General features: G+C 42.0%; 3 protein-coding genes across 8 annotated transcripts in view; 1 reads left to right on the top strand and 2 right to left on the bottom strand.

Moving 5' to 3' along the window:
• The window catches only part of pum1 (pumilio RNA-binding family member 1), a 24,089-nt gene extending 13,723 nt beyond the window's left edge, over positions 1–10,366 (bottom strand). Inside the window, exons 1-9 of one of the 6 annotated variants that reach the window (XM_031585753.2) lie at positions 10,211–10,366; positions 8,720–9,012; positions 5,489–5,557; positions 5,099–5,198; positions 4,017–4,204; positions 3,156–3,325; positions 1,600–1,840; positions 1,396–1,510; positions 1,025–1,126 (exon numbers count right to left, since the gene is read on the bottom strand). In XM_031585753.2, the coding sequence (XP_031441613.1) occupies positions 1,025–1,126; positions 1,396–1,510; positions 1,600–1,840; positions 3,156–3,325; positions 4,017–4,204; positions 5,099–5,198; positions 5,489–5,557; positions 8,720–9,004 (1,270 nt within the window). In that variant the 5' untranslated portion in view covers positions 9,005–9,012; positions 10,211–10,366. Of the gene's footprint in view, positions 1–1,024; positions 1,127–1,395; positions 1,511–1,599; positions 1,841–3,155; positions 3,326–4,016; positions 4,205–5,098; positions 5,202–5,488; positions 5,558–8,719; positions 9,013–9,286; positions 9,584–9,800; positions 10,165–10,210 lie in introns of those variants that run through there. The other 5 variants (XM_031585756.2, XM_012836075.3, XM_031585754.2 and 2 more) reach the window with 5 other exon arrangements.
• A 1,958-nt stretch (positions 10,367–12,324) lies between these two features.
• On the bottom strand, positions 12,325–18,024 carry fkbp9 (FKBP prolyl isomerase 9). Its single transcript, XM_012836062.3, has 10 exons — positions 17,545–18,024; positions 17,103–17,248; positions 15,960–16,149; positions 15,677–15,822; positions 15,136–15,325; positions 14,683–14,828; positions 14,358–14,544; positions 14,058–14,203; positions 13,036–13,199; positions 12,325–12,720 (listed from the first exon to the last, which is right to left on the bottom strand). Exons 1-10 carry the CDS (start codon positions 17,745–17,747, stop codon positions 12,544–12,546), a joined length of 1,695 nt encoding a protein of 564 aa, XP_012691516.1. The 5' UTR covers positions 17,748–18,024; the 3' UTR covers positions 12,325–12,543.
• A 243-nt stretch (positions 18,025–18,267) lies between these two features.
• crtap (cartilage associated protein) lies at positions 18,268–24,196 on the top strand. The gene is made up of 7 exons (XM_012836064.3): positions 18,268–18,895; positions 19,007–19,156; positions 20,200–20,371; positions 21,629–21,757; positions 22,177–22,322; positions 22,782–22,865; positions 23,725–24,196. The coding sequence occupies exons 1-7, from the start codon at positions 18,428–18,430 to the stop codon at positions 23,773–23,775; spliced, it is 1,200 nt and encodes a 399-aa protein (XP_012691518.2). The 5' UTR covers positions 18,268–18,427; the 3' UTR covers positions 23,776–24,196.
• Positions 24,197–26,553: the final 2,357 nt, after the last annotated feature.

The following is a 26,553-nucleotide window of genomic DNA, read 5'->3' as shown; positions in this document are numbered from 1 at the left end:
GGAATTGATGGCCAGAATAATTGAAAGAAGAAAGGATAGAAGAGTGAGATAAAGAGAGAGTGAAAATATTGAAAAAAGGAGAGAAAGATGGAGTGAAGAAGAGAGATGGAGTGTGAGAGAAAGTAGACTGAGATGGATAGAGAGAAAGATGGAGAGATGGAGAGAAAAAAAAAAGTAGAAAATGGAAGGTGTCTTTTAATATTCCTAGTTATACAGTTGAATGGAGAGGGACAGAGAGAAGAGGAGCCTTGGAATTGGCGCAGGTGTCAGTGAAGCACAGGTGCAAGCCAGTTTAATTACGCTATTATGATGTCATAATGGCCCAATGTGGAGATGGGAGAAATTGTATTAGTTTTTCTTTAATATTTTAAAAAGTATAAAGTTTAGAAAAATACATAGCATAAGTGTCCTTTACTAGACCTACGCGACCAAGTTTGAACAAAGTCGGTAAACGGAATAATAATAAGAAGCCTAGGAATAACAATACAGGGCATTTCATGCACTGTAATAATAGCATTGTAGCTTTAACATTGGTGCTTTCACAACTTTGCAGGAGCTTGTATGAGTTCACGTCATCCAAACTGTGGATGTAGAACAGTAAGATTAATAATCTCAAGCAACTTGTTTCAACTTCCTGACAAGAGGTTAACGAGGAAGTGGTTTTAATGTTTCGATACATATGACCAATCCCATGTCAACTGGACCATTTTCCAGGGGTTTCTCTTTAGATTTGAATGAGTCTTCTTTCTCTGTTAATTCAGTTTAGGACCTTTTGCCATCATTTGATATAAACCCTCTACATTCATGCCCATAAGAAGTCTTGCGTATTCGTAACCAAGGAAACCAAACCGATCACTGGTAGCAGACGTTTACGTTACGGTGCTTTTATAACAGTTTCATTACTGTTCCACTACCAAGTTTGAACTGAAAACATCCCCAAAAAACACTTAACCATGACTTCAGTTAGCAGTCCGAACAGCAATAGCGATGTTTGTGTATTCTAGGTCGGCGGGGGGGGGCCTACCCAGTGTTGCGGCAGCAGCGAGGCCTGCTGTGTAGGGGTCTGTCCCAGGGGGGGCTGCACTGATGATGTAAGGGTTCTGCATGAACGCTGCTGGAGCCAGACCTGCACAGATGCAGGGAACACAGGTCATCTCTGGCACACACACATTCACAGACACATGGTGGGCTCCTTCTATCCAACTGAAGCAGAGGAGGAAGCCAGACCAGTCCAAGTTACTGAAAAGGTCAACACACAACCTTACCTGGTTTTAATGAAATGAATATAACATAATGTATTCAGAATTCATCTGGTGTGTGAACATTACAATTCTGGGTATTTAAAGCTTCATACATCATCATCATCCATCCGTCCGTCATACACGCACAAAATACCTGAGTCACGTATATAGAACTGACCGATGTGGGGTTGCTGGGCTGCCAGGGCATACTGCTGCTGCTGGGCGGCCGTGAGCTGCTGGAGGGCCAGAGCGCCCGGCCTCTGAAACAACTGAGCCAGAGTCACCCTCATTAATACCACCGCTCACATCACAGGAGGCTGCATGTCATGTTTTCTAAAAGAGCCGAGCGGTTCAGTACCTGCTGTTGTGAGCTGTAGTCAAAAAGGCCAACTGTGGGAGGAGCCGAATCCAAGGGGTGAGGACCGCCCGCATAATCAAACTGCAATGTTTCCATGGAAACTGACTCCATGGGGTCAAGGGCCACATTTTGGGGCTCGACAGAAGGAAAGTCGTCCCCAGCTTTGGACATTGCCCCTCCAGATAGATCTACCCCTCCCAACTCCACCTCATTTCCAGAAGGAGGGCAGTTACCAGGACGGCTGGAGGGAAAAGCAACACCATGAGCAAGGATACAGGGAGTGGCCAAAACAAGTAGTTATATTACAACCCAATACCCCATGAAAAAGAATTAAGTAATTCTATCCTATGTAAGTGCAGCTATTAAGGTGAAACTCTGGGCCACAATGTGTCTATAGAAGTTTGAGAACTGTCATTTTGATTGGGGAGTCAAAACAAGTACAGCCAAAAGCAGGTTTAAAGGGTTGGTTTCCAGGAACACATGGAATACACCCATATGAGAAGACTAGGAGTTATGCGTATGTGTGTTACGTGTAGGGTTGGGTACCGAGAACCGGTACCAATATGGAACCGGTTCCAATACAACCGGTACCTACCCGGACCGAAATGCAACGCAGATTTCGGTGCTTCATTTCGGTGCCTGAGCCAATTGAAAACGGTTGCTAGGCAGATTCCGCGGGGCACATGTAAAACTGCCCCAGCTCCCAATGTAAACGGTGTCCTGTGTCGCTCACGCTCATTGGTGTTTTCATAGCAACAGTCTTATGACAGTGAAGAGCATGCAGCATTTCACAGAGCAAGCACAAACAGAACTAGCCATCAACCTTTTAACAGAGAAAATACCGAAAGCTAAACGGTCAAAAGTGTGGCTGTATTTCGCACAAAAATATTCAAACATCGCGACTTGCAGCAAATGCAACAAAACAATTGCGTGAAAAGAGGGGCGAGAAGGCAAGAGTCAACGGCAGATCAGCAACCGAAGACTGAAAAATATACGGAGATGACAGCTAAACTACCTACGGTAGTCTCTTTAAAGGGGCAGTACACATTTTCTCGTACTCAGTGTGTTCAAGTAACAAGATTAACTATAAACAAGATAGAAAAGATAGGTATAAACAAATCATAAAATGGTGAAATTTCATGAAATAATGCAAACAAAATAATAACATTTTTGACTCCAAACTCCAAAAGAAGTTTGAGCTGTTTTGTATTTATTTATATTTATTTAAGTATACTATAAAACTGTTGTTTACAGTTAATATAATGTTCATAGTTTGAAGTTAAAAAGTTTGAAGCTGTAGTTTGAGTCCAAGTGTTTGTATGTATTTATATTTATAATATACTTTAAACAGTTAATATATTGTTCCAATTTTGAAAAAAAAAATTGCCTTTGGCAATTAAAAAAGCCTTTCTTAAAATGTCGTCAATCGTCATTCATATTTTTTATAAAAGTATCGGTCCCGGCACCGTTTAGGCACCGGTATCGTTTTAAAAGTATCGGTTATGTACCGGTATCGGATAAAAACCAAACGATACCCATCCCTAGTTACGGTGTACCTAAAATCTTTGACATCCACATCCAGGCCATTTTGAATGGCCAGTCCATTAGGGTTGTCCATGACATCAGGTTCTGACTCCACAAGGTCCTTTCTGTCCGAATCAAATGCAACCTTTGGCTTTGAATCCACCCTCTTGTCAGAGTCATCGGCCTCAGAATCGTGTGGGCCCTTAACACACACACACACACAGGGGAGAACAAATAACCTAATCAGGCACACAGAAGAAAAACATTCCACACAATGCTTAGACAGGCATTATATCCACCCTACACGTTTCGGGATCCTTGTCTTTCACCTCAAGAAGCTGCCCATCATTCAGTCACAATGAAGGGTTATAGGGTAGGAAGGAACTACAGGAGGTGGAATGGTTCAAAATATACCAACGAGAGGAGAGCTTTTGAGAATGCCCAAAATTGAGAAGAATCGTCATAGCCTGTGCAATCCGATTACAATGGAAATACCTCTGGACTTTGGAGAGCATGTATGTTTTACCAAGGTGTAGAATAGTGTGACATATGGCTCTACTCAGGGTCCAGGTCAGGCTTTATACAGAGGTTGTCAGGCCCTGGTTGATTTGTGTTCAGACATTTCTAGGAACTGTGAGGCTCTAGCTTGAGGGCATCTACCTTATATGGAGTTCAGAAAGGAAATTGGGGCTCCTGCAAGGCTTTAGTACCCGGCCTACTATTTTGGGCATGCCAACATCTCAGTTTGGGATGATAAGCATTTCTCTTGGTATACAAAATATATAATGTTTTTAAATATGCAGAAAAATAACAGATATACAGAATGATTGACTGAATGAGTGAGTGAGGAAATGATAAAGAGTTAGAGATAGGAGAGGATGGCAGATTCTTACAAAAGCTCCTTTACGCAGACATGAGTCAAGTTTCTCTGCAGGGGAGGAGCTTAGCACGTATTCCACCATGGAGACACCCAATCCTCCACTCTCGCTGCGTGGTGATAGGACTGAGCCAGCCTCCCCAACACCATGGAAACCCTGGACAGGCCGACGCTGGACCATGATTGGTTGAGAAACCGAATGTTCTAAAGAAGAACAGTGCCGTATTTAGCAGGGAAAACTATACAGAAACATATGACCCACAAAAGCATTCACAACACACACACACACACACACACACACACACACACACACACACACACACACACACACACACACACACACTGGAAACTGAAATGATCACAACACACACACTGGAAACTGAAATGATCACAACACACACACACACACACTGGAAACTGCAACATATGCATCTGGAAGATGACCAGATGACCAACCACCATTCTTCTAGATAGTTTATGATCACACCAATCCAACTGGCATATAGCTACACCAAAAACACACACTCTTGGAGTAAACAAACATTTTACAAAGGGTTCCCACACTTCAATTAACCTTTCTACCACAGGCATATCCCACAGGTCTTTTCTACCACAGGCATATCCCACATGTCTTTTCTACCACATGCATATCCCACAGGCCTTTATGTCTAACCCAACTCTGAATAAGAGATAAGCCATTAAGGGTCTGTACCACTTCACTAGGGGAACCTCAAAATCCACAAACTAACCCAAGTGCGTGCAGATTTGGTCTAAATGTATTCTATGTCTTCACTAACCCCAGAGTGGTGTGATGTCCAGCTTGGGAAAGCTATAGATCCATGCACACCACTGAAGTAAAGAGGCTAAATGAACACACGTATGGCAAGCATGCACATAAGGCTTGCACACACACACACACACACACACACACACACACACACACACACACACACACACACACACACACACACACACACACACACACACACACACACACACACACACAGTATAAAAGCTTCAAAGGCCACAAGCCCAGTGTGCCCAGTGTACACACACACACTCATAGGCAAACACACACTCATAGGCAAACACACACACCTGATGCCCCCCAAGCGCTGTCCCTCCACTGGTCCAAGAAGATGCCCTTAGGTGCCTCTTTCCCTTCCTCCAGCTCCCAGAACTTCTTTCCTGTCAGGAGCTGCTGCAATGACAGATCACAGGTAATTTACTACACAGGAACACACTCAGATGCATGTAAATAATCAAGTCAAACACACTCCTCCTTGCAGAAAACAACTTTTTGGGGGGGGGCTGTGGCTGAAGCAGTAGCATCCCCACTCTGTACGAGTGTCCACAGGGACCCAGGGTTGAATCTGACCTGTGGTCATCTCCACTCCCCATCCCCCTCTCCCACTCCTGTCTCCAGTATGTATAGTTTAAGACACATACATGCACAAAGCCCTTCTCCATAAACACAAAACTGCTCACCTCACCCATGGACCGCCCCTCCAAAGCTAACGCCTGGAAGTCATGATTGAGCTCATCCATCGATCGGACCTGAAAGATGAAGCAGATCATTCAGTCACAAACCAGCAAACACATCCAGAGGCATGACAGAGTCAAGAAGAACAGAGCCCAGGAAGAAGAGGACAACTTCCTGAAGAAAAAAACAGGTTGGAGGCAACACAAGATCACTGCTCCAAAAACACTGCATTTATTTCAGTGCACCACGCACCGCTAGATAGGCGCTGCTTTTGCAGTGAACATAAAAAGACAGCCAAACATCCTGACTGAACCAAGTTCTAGGAACATGAAGCCACCTTTATTGTGTAGCAGTATAGAGAAGATAATAAAGAAGATATTTTTGTTCTCAAAATGAGGAGCCTATATTTTTCTCACAGTGAAGAACACAAATAGTGATAGTTGTGGTCATGACTATATGGCTAGGGTTTGTGTGAGAAGAGGAATAGATTATAGTTAGTATAGGTTAATTGATAAGTATACAGAAATGAATGTCCTAGGCTTCATTTGCACACTATAGGTCTTGATGGACGTGAAGCACAGTTGGTGCATTATATGTGTTTATATTCACCAAAACAATTGAGCTGGATCGGATAGGTGCACTTAAATCTCAAATCCAAAATGTACCCTGTCACCAATTAATTTGCATGGCACTATGGTAACCAAGGAACCAAGAAAAATCACAACCCAAAAGTCAGAAGCAGCAGGAAAAAAAAAAAAACAACCACCATCAGGAATTCATGGACCATCAACTACCAGACAACCATCAGGAATTCATCAAATTATGTTGCAGAGAAGAAAGACAGGAGCCCTAACCTCGGCCTAGGCATATCCAGCGATGGGAGCTGCAACTTCAGTGTGAATGGATGTGTGGAAAAAGAGCAGAACTGAGTAGCAGCATTAGTACCTTCAATAATGAGCAGGATGTGTACAAATTTCAAATGAGGAGGGGAAACATTTGAAATGTTCCACGAAACATTCGTCATCGACGAATGCATAATATGCATAAATGACTTTGCCTAATGTATTTGGATTCCAATCTGATCAGTCACACATTAGATATCCAATTCATATTTGTTTTATTTCCACGTTGGGATGAGACCATTTGCATACTAAGATTATGTGCACTTCTGTCTGATTTACACAGGCATGAAGCACATCTGGGTGGAAAAAACAAACAAACAAACAAAAAAGTACAGAATTTGGACACAATGACCATGTAGTGTGAAACTAGCCTTACTGTAGGGGTTGTAAAGAGTCTTAAATGGCTACTCCAAGGAAGTGTTACCCCGTGGTCAGACAAGCAACAGAGTAGGGAGACAAAGCGACCAGCTGCTGTTCATTTTCAATGGGAGTTGCCGATTTACAGCAACAAGAGACAAGTGCCCATTGCATCGCCAACTAAACAGGGCGAAAATAGGCAAGAGGTCTTTTTTTATGCAAAAACTAAACGACGCAACACTGCGACTACCAATGGGTGTGAAGGCAGCATGAGGCACATTGCTGAAACTTTAACCTCAACTGGAATCATAGATGGTGGACCAAACTGCGTAGAGGGTGGAGTTTGTATACAAACGTAATTTGCTCGGCTTAGATGTTTTTTTAAGTAAACAAAAACAGACACGTACAATAAAAAACTTGTTGTAACCAAAATATCTGTATGCTGTCTGACAGCCAACTACGTATCTAACATTAGTATCATAGCAAAGCATCTGACAGCCAACTATCTAACATTAGTATTGTAGCAAGGCGTCGACAGCCAACTATCTAACATTAGTATTGTAGCAAGGCGTCGACAGCCAACTATCTAACATTAGTATTGTAGCAAGGCGTCGACAGCCAACTATCTAACAATAGTATCGTAGCAAGGCGTCTGACAGCCAACTATCTAACATTAGTGTTGTAGCAAGCTAACTCACTACAAAGCAGCCATACAGAACTTGTTTAGTTACCTGGTAACCACAAGCTAGGAAACGCTCATAAGCGACAAGCGACAAGTTTGTCTTCCTTCTGTGTCACTCGTGTGGCCATAGTTAGGCTAACACCTAATTTCTGCTAGCATTTTAAGATCATATTTCCACACAAATTTGTTGCAAAAGACACTAAAGCTTCCGTAACAAATATTGGTCTATTTTGTCATGAAGGGGTTAAAGGAGCAATGTGTCTATAAACCCCAGGATTCTGAACTGGCATGTTTAGGTTTTAAGGTTAGGTTTTTTTACTCAAATCAGAAGATTTTTTACAAGGGGTGATTCCCTTCAAGAAAAGAAAAGGAGACCTGAAACTATATCTGAAACAACACCGCAGGTTCCAAGAGCATTTCCTGTGCCATTTCATGTCCATGCTTACATGCCTGGAACCATGCCCAGGCCACAAATCTAGTCACACTTGGATTGCAAGTTTTAAAACTGAGGTAGAGAGGAGGCATACTGTTTCCCAGTTCTGATGACAACTTGAACCTTGCAATTCAGTCAAGTTTTCAAGTTTAGTCAGTTAAAGGTACGCTCCACAATTCTGGTGAAAGTTTGTTGATAGCTGAGCTCAACAGCCAATCAAATTAAACCCCTCCCTTCTGTCTCAAGCAACATGTTGATTGGCTTGAACAGTACATGGCTTGGTCCAAGCCACTTTGTTTCCTTATACTGTGACAAAATTAGAGTCCCGTACGACACATTTAACATAACTTCATTCTGCGTCTGTCAAGCCAAAGCTAGTAAGCTAAGGTCAATTTAACACATTTCGCTATGTCAAGGAAGGCTGTAGCTAGTGTTGTCTGCCCCCACATATGTAACATAGCCAACACCTTTGGCAGAACCTTAGGGGAAACAGGTTTTTACATTTTTTTAAAGATTTCTACACCAATCCATCAACTTGTGAAGTCGGAGCTCAAAGCAGCAGCATTGAATGAAAAGAGAAAAGAGCTAAGGTGAGCGGTGCTTTTAAAGTTTCTGAAGCAAAGCTAGCCATCTGTGATCCATTTAGCCACACTCCACTACCGACTTTGAAACAAGTTGCTCCAATGTATGTACTTTTGTCACAACTTACTAAAACTCCACCGCCACGGTTGCACTCAACTAAAGACACAGGCTCACCTGGCTCTGAGAAATTGGACATTGTCCCGTGGGCACAGACCACACCCACTCGCACACAGTTAGCTTAATGTCCAAACTTCAGTGCAGGGAAACACACACCACTCACCTGGCTGTCGCCGTGTATGGTGTCACCAGCGGGCCAGCGCTGTTTGCCACTACCGTACCCAGGCTGCTCTCCGTGCTGCCGCTGGAAAAAGTAGTCCACCATTGCGTCGTCTTGAGAACGCCCCGCCCCCTGGGAAGGGGGAGGCGGCTGGGGGGCGGGGCCAGCGGCACTCAGCACCACGGGCATGCTGGGTAACGGACTGTCAGAAGGGGGTGGAGTTCTGCAGTGCAGGCTGAAGGAGTCCCAGACAACAGCTTTGCTCTTCAAAACACACGCACCACTCATACCACCACCTACAAACACACATACTGTACATGAACACCAACAAAAGCTTTCCAGTTTTACAGATAGCCTGTCACCCCGTCACACCCCCCCAACATCGCACCCAATAAGCAGTTAAAAACACAAACAACATTCATGCACAAACTCTTACTCCAATTCTCACTCTCTTCCATCAATCTGGCAGCTGTTTTCAAAACTACACCACAAGTGTGTATCAAAGTGAAGTCAACCATCAGGGTGTTCAGGAGTGTCACTACATATGGCTGATGAGATCGGCCCACATACCTACTGCACTGCCTAATCAACAGGAATACATCTCATCTTCTTACGCAAGACCACCTATGCAGATAAGAACAAACACTAGTCTTTTTGTGTGGGAATGTGTTCATAAATACAGTATGAATTTAAAAACACCCGGAAACGGGCCTGAATGATAGTCCTAAACTTATGTTAGTAGGCTACAACCGCACACCACACCTCCCGGAAGTACCATAACGGCTTTGACAACTTCATCTACACAAAGTTCCCACCTGCTGTCAGCTGAAGACTCGTTTTTACACACGAACAGAATGAACAGGCGAGGCGAAAGCTGCCAACCCGGTAGACCAAAACATGTCTATGATAGAGACTTGGCCCTTGACAGCTCAAGACACTGTTGAGAGCTGGTGTAAACAAACCTAACGCTAGCTAGTCAATGCTATAGAAAAATTCCATCTGAATAAGCACAACATAACTTCCACTAAAGGGCTGTGCTGCTGCTGCTGCCGCCGCGTTCATATGACAGACACTGAAACATTACCAGAATCGCAGATCCGGACTGGAAACACACGGGCCTTTTCCGCGAAGCGCGAGGGTCCCCGTTATGAGAACGCGCACGTAGCAACAGCGACATTACTAGCCTGTAAATGTAGGCCGACAATAAAGCCATTTGTCCGAAAACCTCAGGGTTCTACCACTAAGGTGCAAAAGCGTGATATTCCACAGGTCTTCATGACGCTAACACTAACAATAGGACCGAACGTGCGAGGCGTCTGAGCGGAAGATCCATAGAATACACTAAGAGGAAGGGGAGGGAGGGAAGGGGGCGGCAGTGCCCACAATTATTCAGACCTATAAGAGTCGTTACAATTAAATCCAACGTACGGACACACACATGTGGACGTCTAAAGTTACTGGACATGCATAGCCCATTTGTTGGATGATACTTACAGGTGGAGGCTGCAGATGGTGACGGATTTGCGCGCCGGGTCTCTGAACTTCCCTGTCTTTCACTTCGACAACATGGCGGCGCAGACGAAGCGAGCAGCCGCGCGGCATCCTGGGTACTATGTGAGCCAGCAACCGGTGGCTCAGTGCGCCAGGATGGGAGTGACGCTCAAGTTCTTTGTTGTATAAAAAGCTGGATGATGCACATACAGACTCAGACAGGCCTATTCCATGTGGGGCTGGTAGTAACATTACTTATACAAAAATTCCTTTGGTTTCAGTGAATACATACTTCATACTAGACACACTATTGCACCAAATGATCTCTTGGTTTAAGATCAAACCTAATAAGTTATACAGTTAGCCTATTTCCTTGTTTTTGGTACTAGACCTACTGTATACCGAGGGAAATTGCAGTGTGTGAAGTTATTACAGTATAGTTACACAGCAAACTACTGTTTGTTATATAATCACTAACAAATATTGCAGTGCTTCAAGGTAAAGCACTGTATAGAAATATCACTTATTCCTGTCAACATGCAAAGTACTTTCTCTGTGATTGCTTCTTGTTACAGAGCTTTCCCAAAAAATATACAGCAATATATTGTTATCCTATTTTTCTATATTTCATTCACTGTGTTATAGATCTTCCAAAGCAAAGCACCAGTATTTGGTCTTCGTTGTCATTTTTCTGCCAGCATTTCAGCTTAAACCACTTGACATACACCCTAAAACACCCTTGAGGAGCTGAATGCAGTTGGTCTTAACTGGGCCCTGATCTCTCAGCTTTGACTCAAGCACTGCAGGTCCTTGGCCTCCAGGCTCATCAACATTTCTTGTGTAACAAATCAGGGAGAAGATAAAAACTCTTTTCCCTAACAAGCTCCTTCAATGGGTTGTTTCTCGGTCAGCTATTAGAAGGCAGTCCATCAGTGGTTGTAGTCTGACCAGCCCTTTTCAGCCCTTTTCTGACCTCTGCTCTCTTTGCCAGGGTCCTCTTATTGGGAGGGAGACAAAAAAGACAGAGGTCTTTTGAAATCAACAGGGTATTAAAAAACAATTCACCCACACACTCAATGGGACACTGAGATACGCTTTGTGCACCAGAGCAGACAGGTTCAAATGTGCTGCAAGTATTCTTACTTTTTAGATTGTGTCTGAGAGAAAGGGTTTAAACACATTTGTTTAAATTGTAAAAATGCAGTGCTTGACATGGTTATACATCCATGTTGTGAGTTGTAGTTTTAATTAAAGAACAGAGAGCGGAACCATCAAATCTCAACCCTTGGGGCGGACATGCAGAAGTGCTATTTGAAATGATGTACCAAAATGGTAAGGTTGAAAGTAAAGAAACACTGGACTACTTAAACAAAATATGATTGATCACTGTGATTTTCCATCATTAAATACAGACATTTGTGTGGAGATCTGTTCCTGTCATGACCATATCCACTCTTGGCATATGAAATGAGACACACTATCATCATAGTTAAGGAAACACCGAGGGTTACTACTCAACTTGTACAACGTTAGATTTCATAATTATTCATGGCAACACTGTCTCTTGTGTTCTCTTATGTGTGAATCTCCAATGTGGATCAAGATTGGTGTAGGCTAACCTGTGAAGTGGTCCCATAGGGTTTGCATTCACCCATGATTCTATACATTCACACTACAGCAGCAAACAGCTGCTACAAAATGACATTGGTTGCTGACACTGTTTTAGCACTTAGCACTGCAATGTTAATGGCCTTGCATATGAATGAAGCCTATTTAAATGTTCACTACAGTGTGCTACAATCTCCTATACATTCATTCATATAACCCTAATATTCTTAAACCACATCAAATAAAGACCTTGTGGAATGGCAATGAAAATTCGACATAGTTTTTATGATCTTACTTTTCCACGGGTCTTCAAGATGGTGGCACTAACAATAGACCTGAATGGGCAACAATATGCCCTCTGGCCAACTGAAGTCCATTCAGATGCTCACATATCAGGGGACATCCTTAGGTTTCCTTCGGAAGTATAACCAGTTTAGATCATTGTTCATCATATCTTGGATATGAATGGCACCACACACAGTACAGAACAAATAGACATACAAGTACCCTTTAGGGGTTTTGAAATTATTTATTATAAAAGAGCACTCTAACAGCCAAGGCATATCTGCACCACACACTCTCTGTTGCTAATTTTCAGACACCCACACACACATAGATACACACGTACACACAAACACACATCTGTTACCTCTTACACCCTGACACACAACCACAGGCATCTGTTCATAAACCCCCGCAAATCACTGGACCCTCCTCAAAAACCCCTCTCATAGCTCATCGTGGTTGGGTTCATCTGCCTTCAGTTTAAACTCAGCCTCTGTAATGTGTCCATCTTTGTTGCGGTCCTGATTTGTGAACATGTTCTCAATGAGTCGGTGAGGATCAAAGCCAGGAGCCAGTCGTCCGTGACCTTCATTCACCTGTTTAAGGATGTAGTCTGAGAACTACACACACAAACACAAACATTTGAGTGTCCAGTTGAGACATAACACAAAACTGAAATTAGCATTTGTAACTATGTAAATGTTTGACTTTCATAAATCATCCTGTGAAATATATGAAATATGGACACCTCTTATATGTCTATTAGTTTATATTTTTAATGCAGAACTCATCTTCCATGTTTTATTGATCTCTTACCTTTACGCATCACCTTAATCAACCTAGCTGTTCCTAAACATACTCCAACAGACAAGCATGCATACTTGACTCTCATTTAATAATATAAACAGTGGATGGGTTTAGGAGAGAGTATGTACCTCGCTGGGCTCGATTTTCCCATCCTTGTCCTTGTCCATCTCCACATAGAGGTCTGGAGAGACATCATTATTCCACACGTACATGTAGCCCTCAGGAAGGCCCTCCTCCATCTCAATCATCTCAACGTCAAACACCAGCACAGCACTGCCTGGAACTTCTCCTTCTACACACACACACACACACACACACACACACACACACACACACACACACACACACACGCACACATAGTGTTTGAGTAAGACCATCAAGGTGCTCACTGTATGGATGAACGATTTAAAATGTGATTGAAATTAAAGTGTGGTAAAAAGTTAAGGAATACCATAGAAACAGCTGACTATTATAACTAAGTAAACATTGATCAGGCCCCAATATGAAGCTTGGACTAAATCTATTGATCCCTGGAAAACTGACAGTCATTCATTATAGTGCAATGAGAGTTCAACTCTTTGTTTTAAGTTCTCAGGGTTTGGTAAGTTTAATCAAGGTTAAGCCTTTTTAGCATCCATCTGTTGTAACTATAGCGAGTGTCATTTCTTATCATTCCAACAAGGGATGCAACTGTTCTTGGGGCACGCATTAGAGGTATGTGTGGAACTATGATCTGTGAATGTCCATGCATTAGAGGTATGTGTGGAATTATGATCTGTGAATGTCCATGCATTAGAGGTATGTGTGGAATTATGATCTGTGAATGTCCATGCATTAGAGGTATGTGTGGAACTATGATCTGTGAATGTCCATGCATTAGAGGTATGTGTGGAACTATGATCTGTGAATGTCCATGCATTAGAGGTATGTGTGGAACTATGATCTGTGAATGTCATGCATTAGAGGTATGTGTGGAACTATGATCTGTGAATGTCCATGCATGGAGTTTGAGCAGTTGACATCTATTTACCACATACACATTAGATTTATGGAGTAGAAGAGTTCTGATGAAGGATAAATCTGGGTTCCCCCACTATTTCCTCTTAGTGTGCCAGTGTGCATTTGCATATGTGTGCATTGTAAATCTTACCTACTCCCCTCTCTCCATAGCCTAGATGAGGGGGGATGACGAGGCGGCGTCTCTCTCCCACACACATTCCAACCAGACCTTGCTCCATGCCAATAACCACTTGGCCAGCTCCCAGAACCACATTATATGTCTTCCCATAGCGGTAACTACACATGAAGATAAAATCATACATCAATTAATGGCCAGGATGGAAAACCAGCTACCGCTAAATCTGACAATGCAACACTGGAGCTACAGGCAAGAACTATAGGACATATACATTGACTGACAAACTTTACTGTGTGTTTCTGTGCAACTTACGTGGAGTCAATGTCTGTGCCATCCAGTAAACTGGCATTGTAGTGGTATTTGACGTAGTCTCCATTTTTAGAAGTAGGTGAGCAGGCCTCAGGCTTCTTAGTGGTGACCTCCACTGTGTCAGATGGGTTGTGGAAATCGATCACATGAACATCGAACACCAGAACGGCTGAGCCTGGGATCTTTGTGCCTGAGAGGGAGGTTGGTTGCATCAGGTTGGATAGGGTAACCAAACCAGTAATCAGTTATTCTCTCTCTATACACACACACACACACATACACACACACACGCACAATTCCACTCTCTCTCTCTCTCTTTAATGCATACCTGATCCCTCCTCTCCATAAGCAAGATGAGGAGGAATGGTGATTCTTCTCCTCTCTCCAATACAAACACCAAGCAGTCCTTGGTCCATTCCGCTAATGACGTAGCCCTTTCCCACATACGTGTCGTAAGTGCGATTCCTCGAATAACTACACACACACAAACGTGATGGTTGGATGGATAGGTAAGAGATTACTCGTATAAATCACTCACAATATTTGTATATGTGCCTCTGTACTCAATAAAGACATAAATAGTGAGTCTAGGTATTGTATACACATCATAGATGGATTGAAAATCCTGAATCATATGACAAAGATTTTATAAATTCTCAAATAGTAATTTTCAGATAATAACTCAAATAGCACATCCTATACATTTCGTATACTACACATCTATAATTTGATAATTCATCCCAAAAATAAGATACTGTGCCAACAAAGTTGAACAAATTACCTTGAGTCGAAAAAGGTTCCGTCCAGCAAGGATCCATTGTAATGGTACCTCATGAAGTCACCAACAACACTCTTACGTGGACAAGGGTCTGGGAGATGCTGAACCTCAACAGCGATTTCATCCTTCGGGTTGTGAAGATCCAAAAGCACCACATCAAATACAAGTGAGGCCTGAGGGGGAATATCACTACCTAGAGATATGTAAAGAGACAGCAAGAAAGAGACAAACTTAGCAAACATGGTCATGGTTCTTGAACTGTCCTGAGAATCCTAGTCTTGATATCTGAACAATATAAGACACTTGTTTGTTGTGTCTCAACTTCTACGTCTCTGAATATCCTTAGCCACGTTTCACCAAGTAGTAAAGGCAGTAATAGTTCCCACTACTGCAAATGTTATGCAACTCTCCAAAATCCCCAGAAGGATGTAAATATGAAAGATGCATGGAACATGAAAATGACCCTTCACACAAGTACAGAGAAACTGAGATATAACTGAGATATAACTGAAACAAATGTGCTTGTAGTTCTTAGATAGCTCACCATCTCCATTCTCCCCATAGCCAAGTGATGGGGGCATGGTGACGATGCGCCTCTCTCCGACACACATTCCCAGAAGCCCCTGGTCCATCCCAGCGATCAGCCAACCAATTCCCACATATGTGTCATATGTACGCATACGTGTGTGACTGCAAGGCAATAGACAAAAGGAAGTGTAAAAATTTCATTTGAAAGATTGCGAAAAAGCATCCCATATCAAACCCAAAAAAGCATTATTACTGTAACTGTGTGAAACCCTTTTTATTCCATGTAGTGTTTGTGTCACCTTGAATCAAACAGAGTTCCATCCAGAAGGGTTCCATTGTAGTGATACCGTACATAATCTGACACCTGCACCTTGCGGTCACAGTTTTCTGGCCTGTGGTAAGTGTTAATCTGGACCTGATCTTCAGAGCTCCAGATGTCCAGCAGTAGCACATCAAAGTGCAGCACCGAATTTGGGGGGATGACATCACCTGTACCAGAACACATTCATTTGTATTAAAGGTGGTTTGAATCCCATTTCACAGACTTTGAATCTTATTCAGCATTTCTGAGTTATAAGGCCTACATGACCCCCAAAAATTGGCTGCAACATTTTCCAACTGATTTTGAGTTGCACTTCAAATAGGCATTACAGACTTTTGTTTAATTATAACGAGCTAACTAGCAAACAGCCAACAGACTTGGCTTGCAATTACTAAACTTTAGTGACACCCAAAATATGTTTTGTGGGGTTCCACATCCAGAGCCCAAATCTACATGGCAAATAGCCTGGATGGCTAGTGGGATCGACTGGTGAGTTTATCAGCTCTTCACATAGCTGTATATGACTTCATTTAATTTTAGGATCTTATTAATTTAAAAGAAACCTGCATAATGTGGATTGAATATTACATTTTAGGTTTGAGGCCTGATATCAATGGAGCTAGGAAAATAACTTCTTGCAGCAGAGATTGCATATTTTCACTGGAATAAGTTGTCACAGTTGTTTGTCATGATTAGCCTTCATGTTTTAAAAGCAACCTTCTATGTTAGTCTATTAGCATTTTTCACACCAGAAAAGCTCTTTTCCCTATATTTGGGTTCGGATCGAAACCAGTCTGGACATCAGAAGTCCCACCCACAAAGTGCCACGGGTCCTCTGATGCAGGAAAAACGACCAACCACGTACTGTTGCTTTTGCCTAACCCAGTGTTAACATTCTGTGGTTGGATGTTTTGTAAGTCAGTCAGATGTCTCTTTTGTAGCCATGGGCTGCTCTTGGCCATCTTCGGTTACAGTGCGCAAGTCTAAACTTCGCACTGAAAGTTGGTGAAGTTTGGTTTGCATGCAGCTCCTGGGCTGCTAGACACATGCTGTGCATGTCTGACATTCATAAAACGCTCATAAAAACATGCTCATATTACGATACACAAACACCAATTACCGTATCCATCTTTGCCGTAGGCCAAATGTGGAGGTATTTTCACAAGTCGTCGTTCATTCACGCACATTCCCACCAGTGCCTTATCCATCCCAGCGATAAGTTGCCTCCGGCCCACAAACACGTTATAGGTGGAGCCACGGTCATAGCTGCCACATACACATCAGGGGACACACAGGAATAATATAGAGAGTGAACACTCTAAGCCAGACCTACATTACTGCAACATGCACCACCAAAACTCTTTATCAATTTTCAATGTAGGATAACCAAGTAAATCGTGCATGCACTGGATTATCCATTTGATAAAGTCACAGGTACAGTCTTGTACATACAGGTACCAAACCAAATTAACTCCGTTCTGCTTGCGTGGCCACTTTGAGAAAAGCTGTGTGGAAGAAAGACATTTTGAGAGTGACTGAGAAAGAGAGAGAGATTTTCTGACCTGGAGTCGAACTTCTTCCCGTCTGGAAACATGCCGTTATAATGATACCTAACATAATCTCCGGTCTTAACTGCGCGCAGGCATTGCTCTGGACTAAAAGTTTTTTCAATAATAATGTCATCGATCGGTACCGGCGGGGCATTACACGAAACAAAAGCTACGAGAAACGGCAATAAAAACATCTTGTGCGTAAGCGTTATCATCTTCCAGATCCAAGTGAGGTGGGATGGATTACCGGCGCCGCCTGTACTCCTCCTTCTTGCAGAGATTTCCTACAGTGTGACCTACCTAATAAACTTTTCTCTTTTTCTGTCTCTACCGTTTTCGTAGATACTACGTCGTATACCCAGAGGCGTAAATCAAATATGTAGACGTGGAACTTTGCCTGCAAGACTGCGCACCCTTCCCAAGTTCTTTTTAGCGTGTTAGGACCAAAAACTTTACTCTGCTTGCCATAGGCTGGTCGGAAATGTATTTGCAAAGGCGGGGTTAATGGGGGTTTTCAGCTATCCGGAAAAGGGTAGCCAAATGGAAGGCGTTCCACGTGGCGTAGGAGGAGGGGTGCTGATGCACGCCCCTCCCTTGACGTAGACTTATTATAGGCCTATGTGGAAAAAAATCAAACAGAGAGCTATAAATGGACACAGATGAACAAACACATAGACATCCCTTGTAATACTGACAGGTCATATTAGGCTTGTTCACTGAAAAAATAACGCACCCAAACCATACCGTTATTCTTCCTATCCTAAAGCCAGCGTTATTATTACTCTGCCTATCCAGCTGGGCCGCGCCCCTGGAGACGTGGAAAGTTTGCAGGCGGGACTTACCAACCCACAAACAACCTTAGAAAATCTCGTACGAACTCTCTTCGGACATTATCATGGTGTCGCGTCTGTCCAGGATGCATATCTCTTTGTTCTGTCTTGTGGTTTCCCCTTTATGCATACTTGTTAGTGCGCAGTATGAAAAATATAGTTTCCGAAGTTTTCCACGACACGAGTTGATGCCACTCGACTCCGCATACCGGCATGCGCTGGATCAGTACAGTGGAGAAAAGTGGACGGAGACCGTGGAGTTTATGGAGGTGAGTCTACGCCTCTATAGACTGCTACGGGACAGCGAGGCCTTCTGCAACCTAAATTGTAGCTCCGTGCGACTCGATCAGGAGGACAACTTCGTCGACTTTCCAGAACTTCACGCGTTTGGAAACGTTATGAAGCGCGCACAGTGTCTGAAGCGATGTAAGCAGGGGTTACCTGCATTCCGACAGGCGCTCCCCAGCCGAGAAACTGTGGAGGAGTTCGAGAGACGCGACCCATACAAATACCTACAGTTTGCCTACTTTAAGGTAAGGATGAGGAGACCCTTATAGTTTCTCCTGAAGAGTTTTTGTGTTACACTTTTGAAACGATTGTCTGTATGTTTTTTCATACAATACTGTATACATTTGTTTGTGTAGAGTGATAACCTTCCGAAGGCCGTGTCGGCGGCACATACATTCCTGCTGAAGCATCCTGACGACGAGATGATGAAGAGGAACATGGCATACTACAAGAGCCTGCCTGGTTCTGAGGAGCATCTCAAAGACCTGGAGAGCAAGTCTTATGAGGTGGATATAATGTACACGAATACACACAATGTAAAACATGTTGCCAACACATGAAGAATTTAAGGCACATTGACTAGACAAACATGCACGAACAAGATACGGCAAGTCCACACATTACATGTGTCTTTGTGCTCAGTAGTGGAAATGGACAGATTTTGGTGAAGGGTGTACAGAAACTGTCCATCTCAAATAGATCTTAAATAAGATGACCTTATGATAGCGAGTATAACAATTAATTTGTAATGTACAAATAAATGGCCATATTTAGGTTCTTAAATGGCCTTTTGCCACCTGTTCCACACAGTTTTTGTCAGTTCGGAGGGTAAAGAATGCATAGGGATGAATAACCCTATAGGGTGCATGTGGTTGCATATGTTATAACAGTTGTGTATACTTAGACCTTAAGATCTTCCTAGATGTTATAGATTAAAGCAATTACGTTGCACATAGGCTATGAGATACAGTTTTGTAATTTGCCATTATCTGTAGAATATACTGATTTGCCATTATCTATGGAGTACGCTGATTTGCTAAAACAAATCTCCAGTGTCCAGAACTCTGAACAGAGCCTTTCGATGAGAATTACTGGTTGAACATTGTCTGGTATTGTGGCCTGCCTCTTTAAAGTGCAGGATTTTGTACCAGTTGCTCATAATCTCCTTGGGTGAGGGCAGCACAGTGGTTTTGTGTTATTTTGCATTCAGTGGACACAGAACTTACTTTTGAAATCAATCACTAACAAACCCAATATTAAATGTACTTGCCAGAGGTGAGTCTTATTCCCTAGTATGTTATTTTGCTGTTTGTGCCAACTTAGTTGTTCTGTTCATTAGTTTTCTTCTTTTTCTTCCAATTATGTTGGGTGTGTTTGTGATGATATATATATACATTTTAAATGTATATATTTATATCTGAGCTCAAAGAGAGACCACACTTCTCCAAACTCTGTGACCTGTGAAGTATTATTCGTGTAAAACATAGGATGCCTTCCACGCCTTCATGTTGTATTTTATGTGTGTGTTCTGTGTGATTTTGTTTTCTAGACCTTGTTTGTGCGTGCTGTGCGGGCGTTCAACGGGGATAACTTCCGTACGTCTGTGTCTGATATGGAGCTGGCTCTGAGGGACTTCATCAAAGTGTATGATGAGTGCCTGGCAGCCTCAGAGGGGGCCAGAGAAATTAAAGACTTCAAGGACTTCTTCCCCTCTATTGCAGGTGAACATGTTCAGTGTGGCTGTGTCTTGTACTACACTTTTCCTTGCATGCGTTAGAGTTCCAGTGTAAACCTGTAAATGTTTTCTTTGAGGTAATGGGATTTTAGGGTTGTGCAGTTCAAGGTGTTGCACAAAATGTGGCCAGTAAGCATTGGGCCATGCTGCTTACTCTTCCCTAGTAACATTTGGGTGGTCTCAAAATACACCGTGTTTGCTGCTTCTCTGATGCGCCTTCATAATTCACATCTATTGGATAAAGACCGTCCACCTTGTGTCCTAGGCTCCCTGGCAGCCGTGTTTTTCTGCATAATTCCCAGGCAAAGCAGTTAAACACAAACTACCCAAGGAGCCAGTGCTAAAGAGTAGTCTGGTGGACCTGGGCTTGTCCAAAGGTTAATAGGTTTCTCACAGGCTTCATTTATTTGAATGAAAAAACCTCTTTCTCATGAATTGTGGGCAAGTGAGTATTAGGTCTTAAGTATTAAGTATTTAAGTATTAAGTACTTAAGTATTTTTGAACCACATTAAATACATTTGCAGGCACTGTTTTTATGAAGGTACTAATGACTTATGCCAATATCCCAGGCAACCGTAAGCCTGCAGGGTCATGTTAGAACCATTCGCTCCTCCTTAGACTCAGTCCTACTCAAAATGAGTGACAACATTTAGTTAGAGTTGTCGAAGGGGATAATTCAGAACGTCTGTTTTTTTAAATTAGATAAACCATGACAAGGATTATGGTAAACTCAGATTGTAGTTATACACAGGAAATGATGTTAAATTCCTTGTGCTATCGTGGGGGACCCTGGGGACCCACAGAGACCAATCCTCTCACTGTCAGATGCAAGTACTCATAGCCAGCAACCTAACCAATAGAACAACGGCCCATAGAACCATAGATCTTGTGCAGCAGGATACAACAACACACAACTGGCTGGAGACAGCTGAAACACGGGCCTGCATGTTGTACCCGGGGTCCGACTCAAGAACCCACAGATAATGTAGAGGTAGCCTCAAATACACTGTGATTTTGGTGTCCTGGAGTTCAGGAAGATGCATTAATATAGGGTATTAAAATGAGGTTTACTGGAGTAATGTTGATGATAATGTTTATGATATCTGGGTGTTTTTGCTTTGAATAATCTTCACGCATTTGCATATAGTGTTTCAGCTGGGGTCGATTTCTGATGGGTGGATTATTCTGTAAAGTTGAAAATATCTGTTTTTCTGACCTTCGTCTTGATCTGCAACCCCCCAGCTCATTATACGGAGGTGCTGGAGAGGAAGGTGCGCTGTGAGGCTGAATTGAGTCCAGTGGTGGGTGGTTTCGTGGTTGAGAAATTTGTGGCAACAATGTACCATTACCTGCAATTCGCCTACTATAAGTGTAAGTCAAAAATGCTTTCTTTTTTTTCTTTAATGTGTGGTATGAAAATAATGCACAGTATGGTTATGTGCGCAAATGATCTGTGTCATCTGTGTCAAACTATGAGTCACACTGACTAGCACAATCAAGATCAGAGAATATGTTGCACAAAAATGTAAGCAAATCATATGTTTGGTATGTATAGGTAGGTAGATATAGATATATACCCCTTAGGATGAATGTTATACTTCGTCTCTGTTTGCCACGCAAAGTATCTGAACTGGCTGAACAGCTGAGTGACATCTCATGTATTTGGTGCTCACCAAAAGATATGCCTAAAAACTCTCCTTTGAGTTTCAATAGTGGAGAGTTGAATTGCTTGTACTTATATATTAAAAATCTCTCTGATGTTTGATTCTTTTCTATGTTTGTGTGTTCAGTGGATGATCTTAAAAATGCCGTGCCTTGTGCCGTGAGTTATCTTCTGTTTGATCCCGAGGACGAGGTGATGAAGAATAACGTGATCTACTACCAATACCACCGGAGCAAATGGGAGCTCGGTGATGATGACTTCCTGCCACGAGTGGTAAGATGCCGTATTCTGACCCCATGCCACTCTCTCACTCCCCAGGATACATGATCATATGGGGGGGGGGGGACTCTACTGTCACCACACCACAGGATCCCACCTTTTCCCAATAGTTGTGGGATTTGTCAGTAGGCTTCTGGCAGTCTTTAGTGACTCGATGCTTAGTCACTATAACGTTAACGTTAACTATTCGTTAAGTTGTACTTTCTTTAAGTTCTGTGCCGTGTTGTGCAGGGCAGTGTTGAGTCCCCTGATCCACTGTGACAGTTTTGAGCCCCTACAAAGTCAGTGCTATTTAATGTGTATACACACATGAAGATTTGTACGTGGGGGGGTCAATTCTTCATGAGGGCAACTTGTGTAGGTGTAGGTCGTGTGTTTCATATAGTGCCTGTGGTAAGTTTTGCATGAAAGTGAAATGAATCTAAACTGAAATGATTTTCTGTGTTTGTACAGGAGGCAGTGCGAATTCACAATCAAACCGCAATGCAGACAGAGATGTTTGAGTTCGCTAGTCAAAAACTACTGGATGATGATGAGGTCAGTGATACTACCCCCTACCTCCACCCCTATGCATAGAAATGTTCTTTAACAGGCAATGTTTAATAGTTCCAAGGCTAAAGGATTAGCTCTGCATTTTGTATTTATTCCAACTTCACCTCATAAACAGTGCAATGGTTCAGTAGTTCAGTAGTAGTGACAAAAGTTCAATGTTTTGATTTAATTTAGTTCAATGACAGTCACATTTCCTCAAATGACCATATACTAAAAATATATAGGAGCAAATAAACACACAGAAATGATCAAACTGCTCTCAGAATCATGAAATGAAAATAATAATTAATTGGTGACAAATACACTATAATTTGAGTAAAAAAATTATATATTTTAGAGATTGCAATCGCGTTTGTATAATTTAAAGTTTGAAATATCCTCTTTTGAGAGTAGGGCTATGGGGAAATAGTTTTTTGTCAGCATAGGTTATTTCTAGCATTTGACCAGTAGGTGGAGGTTGGATGAAGCTCTGGCAGTAGCTTAGAACAATTTCACCAACACCAATCCTGCTCCTAGTTTTCTAGAAATGTATTCCCTAGGTTTAATATTAATATTCTTCCTGTTTACATTCGATGCACGACTGTTATTGGTTTGTTATGTCTGTTATTCATACATGCAGTGCACACTTTAATTGCTTCCTATTATTAATCTTTCATTGAGTTCATGGCTTGAGGGAATGCCAGTGCATCTGTAATTGTAAAACTTTGTGATAGCGTTGATGCTAAGCTTGGTTGGGAGAGTTGTTTTTAGGTGTTGTTTGCTAGTAAGTTAGACTTGCTGCTCACGTGCCAGTATGCATATGTCCAAAGGTGTGTATAATGTGCATCTTCTGTCTCTCTCTCAGGGTGAGGTGATGGAGTTTCTAGATGAGTTGCTGGATTCTGAAGATAAATAATATATATTTAGTGAACTGAAAAATCAAACTGTCTACCAGCACACTGTCATACTGAATCCCATACGCACGCGCGCACACACACACACACACACACACACACACAGACACACACACACACACACACACACACACACACACACACTCCCACACTACGGATTCACTGTCACTGCATTAGCCACACGCTCACTATCATACTGACAGTGACTGAAAAAGGCCAAGTTCTTCCTCATTGTGAAATGAATCCTGCAGCCTTTTGCAGCTAAACGTAGGCACACATGTATACATCATACTGATGCACTACTATTCCAAAATCAGGTGCCGTTAACATCCACAAATGAATATGCACACTCCCAATGGTCTTAAATAAGACTTCAGTTCTAATGGGGGGATAGCAGAGATCTTCATGGATTGTTTTAGAGAGCCAGAGCCAGTGCTTTTTTGAGAGATACCCATGCTGAAGACAATGAAATGTTGCTCATTCTGTGTCATTGTAGGTGAAAGTCCTTTCTGTGATGTACATTGTTAAAATAAAAGATGTTTGTTAAAGTCTTCTTATGGAGTAATTATTATTGTAGAATAATGGCGTATGCAGTTCTAGCCTAACTCTGGGATGACATTAATTGGAGTGTCTTAAACATATACAACTGTGGTACTTTCACAGTATATCAATTACCTTAAGCATAGGGTTACTTTTTGTAAAGCAGTTAACAGCAATTAATCAGATTTACCCATTTAACCATGGCCAAAAATCTGTTGGTCAAAAGTATAACCTTACTGATAGCAAAAGAAGGTTTTTGAAAGTCTTGAAATCTAGTCTAGAAATTTCGGTTTACTTTTTGCTGGCATTATATGTCTCACATTACACAGTTTTTGAACTATTTGGTCCTTAAACACAAACTTAATCTGTAATTAAATCTGAGTGAGACAGTATGCTAACGGAATTGACTGTTGTGCCAGTAAATCCTTTGAGTCCACTGTTCCATTCTCCAGTGGCTTTACTACATCTATGATTACTTTACTGCGTCTATGATTAGTTGGGCCGTGTGGCCTAGGAGCCGGTCCTAGTGCACTAGTGTCGGTCTGGGACAACAATGTGAGTTGAGTGGAACACACACACACAATTTAGTACTGAAGTATACTTCAATGCTGGGTAACTCATTGTAACACATAGCCCTTTGGGAAGGGACTTCTATAGCTATAGAAAATAGAGAATATATGGAGTATTGAAAATTCGTAGTACATAGAGGCATAACAATCTTACCTCAAATGCAGGTCCAGAGCAGTATTCTATTCCAAATGTCCAAGTCTTCCAAAGCAGATTTTGATGTCCTATATTTCACTTATTTATCGTATATCACTTTTCACTTTTTCATCATAAATCATATTCCACTTTAAATACTCCACTGACACATACACCATGTTTATTTCCCATTAGACTGGCTTTGTAAACTTGAGTGTGTGGGGAGGGATGGAGGAGGTGTCCTATATACAGTCTAAGCTCTACACACACACATCTGCAGCACTTCAAAAAATACTAGAATTAATTCAGACGCTCTGTCACAAAAAAACTACTAAAATTGTAAGTGAACTGTATCAGAATTGTAATAAGCTTCAAGGTAGTTTTTCCCAAATGATTTTACATCATAGAAGTCAAGGCAAGTTTATTTGTATAGTGCCTTTCACTATTGAACTCGTCTCAAAGCAGCTTCACAAGCAGCACAAGCAAGTAGGTGACAGAAAAGCACTAATGTAAAATGTCATGAGAAATAACATAGGAACTGACAGTCAAATTACACCCATAAAACCATTAAGAGAAATAAAGTAGGAAAAAAGTCAATAAATGTATAAAATGGGTAACATATTTAGAATAAGAGATTCTGATATAAAATACCAGTATTTTTGTTTTTTGTTGTAAGCCCCTATACTGTGTGAGTAGACTATGTTTGTAACTGAGCCTTGACCACTGTGACTGTGTCTCCCAATCATGGTTCATTCCATAAACGCTGTTCTTATATCAGAAGCCAGAGACATGGAGACTGTCTGTGGCGAAATAACACAGACAGCAGGTCGGACAGACTGTCGCGCTAATATGTCTTAACCAAGTAGGTTGGGAGTTATGCAATACTGTCAATTCTACAGTTAACAAGATCATTTGATCTTTGAATTCCTGTCATTCAGATTCCTGCTTGTATTTGAGTCGTGAAGCAACAACAATGAAACAAACATAATCTTTGTCTACAGTATATGCTATTTTTCTCCCTTTATTTAAGCATTCTGTTTACTTTTGTTGCCAAGTTTCAGTATATTGGCAAAGAATTATTGAATTAACTGTGATTCGGAGAAATATTATTCTATATATAATCTATATTTATATAACTTCTCGAGTGCTGGCGGATGAAGACGATGGTTGAGGGGTTTGGACATTCCATGTGCAATATGTATTACTTTCTCCCGTTCTACTGGGCTCAGGAGACTGTAGGCAGGTACACGGTAAGTACAATCTAAATCCGTTCAAAGGGAACTGGATTCTAGTTGTTTGAGGACATACTTGAGTGACAGTCCTCTGACCATCCAAAAAAAGTGCCAGTTGCAACCAGCCAAAGAGGCTGTGTCAAATCGGATCCAAAGTAAAAATAGATGAAAAGTTACACCCATGACTTATTTTGGTCTCGATGAATCTGTCCTCTGATGTTTAGTCTGTGTTGGTGTCATTAGTGGTTACTCTAACCTCTGGGTCTGACTGATGGTGTTAAACAGTCCGTCCTTGGCCCCATAACA

This window comes from Clupea harengus, chromosome 19 (genome assembly GCF_900700415.2).
Source record: "Clupea harengus chromosome 19, Ch_v2.0.2, whole genome shotgun sequence".
NCBI lineage: Eukaryota > Metazoa > Chordata > Actinopteri > Clupeiformes > Clupeidae > Clupea > Clupea harengus.
The sequence above is the reverse complement of the archived record's forward strand: the minus strand, read 5'-3'. Positions and strand labels throughout refer to the sequence as shown.

What these genes read in the sequence shown, in the direction of transcription:
- fkbp9 (XM_012836062.3), bottom strand. Translation starts at nt 17,747, where the DNA reads ATGATAACGCTTACGCACAAGATGTTTTTATTGCCGTTTCTCGTAGCT. An exon ending in CTATGGAGAGAGGGGAGTAG is followed by an intron (nt 13,200 to 14,057) that starts GTAAGATTTACA and finishes GTGTGTGTGTAG; the next exon opens with AAGGAGAAGTTCCAGGCAGT. An exon ending in GGAAAATCGAGCCCAGCGAG is followed by an intron (nt 12,721 to 13,035) that starts GTACATACTCTC and finishes TTGTGTGTGTAG; the next exon opens with TTCTCAGACTACATCCTTAA.
- crtap (XM_012836064.3), top strand. Translation starts at nt 18,428, where the DNA reads ATGGTGTCGCGTCTGTCCAGGATGCATATCTCTTTGTTCTGTCTTGTG. An exon ending in CTTCTTCCCCTCTATTGCAG is followed by an intron (nt 20,372 to 21,628) that starts GTGAACATGTTC and finishes GCAACCCCCCAG; the next exon opens with CTCATTATACGGAGGTGCTG. An exon ending in GCAATTCGCCTACTATAAGT is followed by an intron (nt 21,758 to 22,176) that starts GTAAGTCAAAAA and finishes TTGTGTGTTCAG; the next exon opens with TGGATGATCTTAAAAATGCC.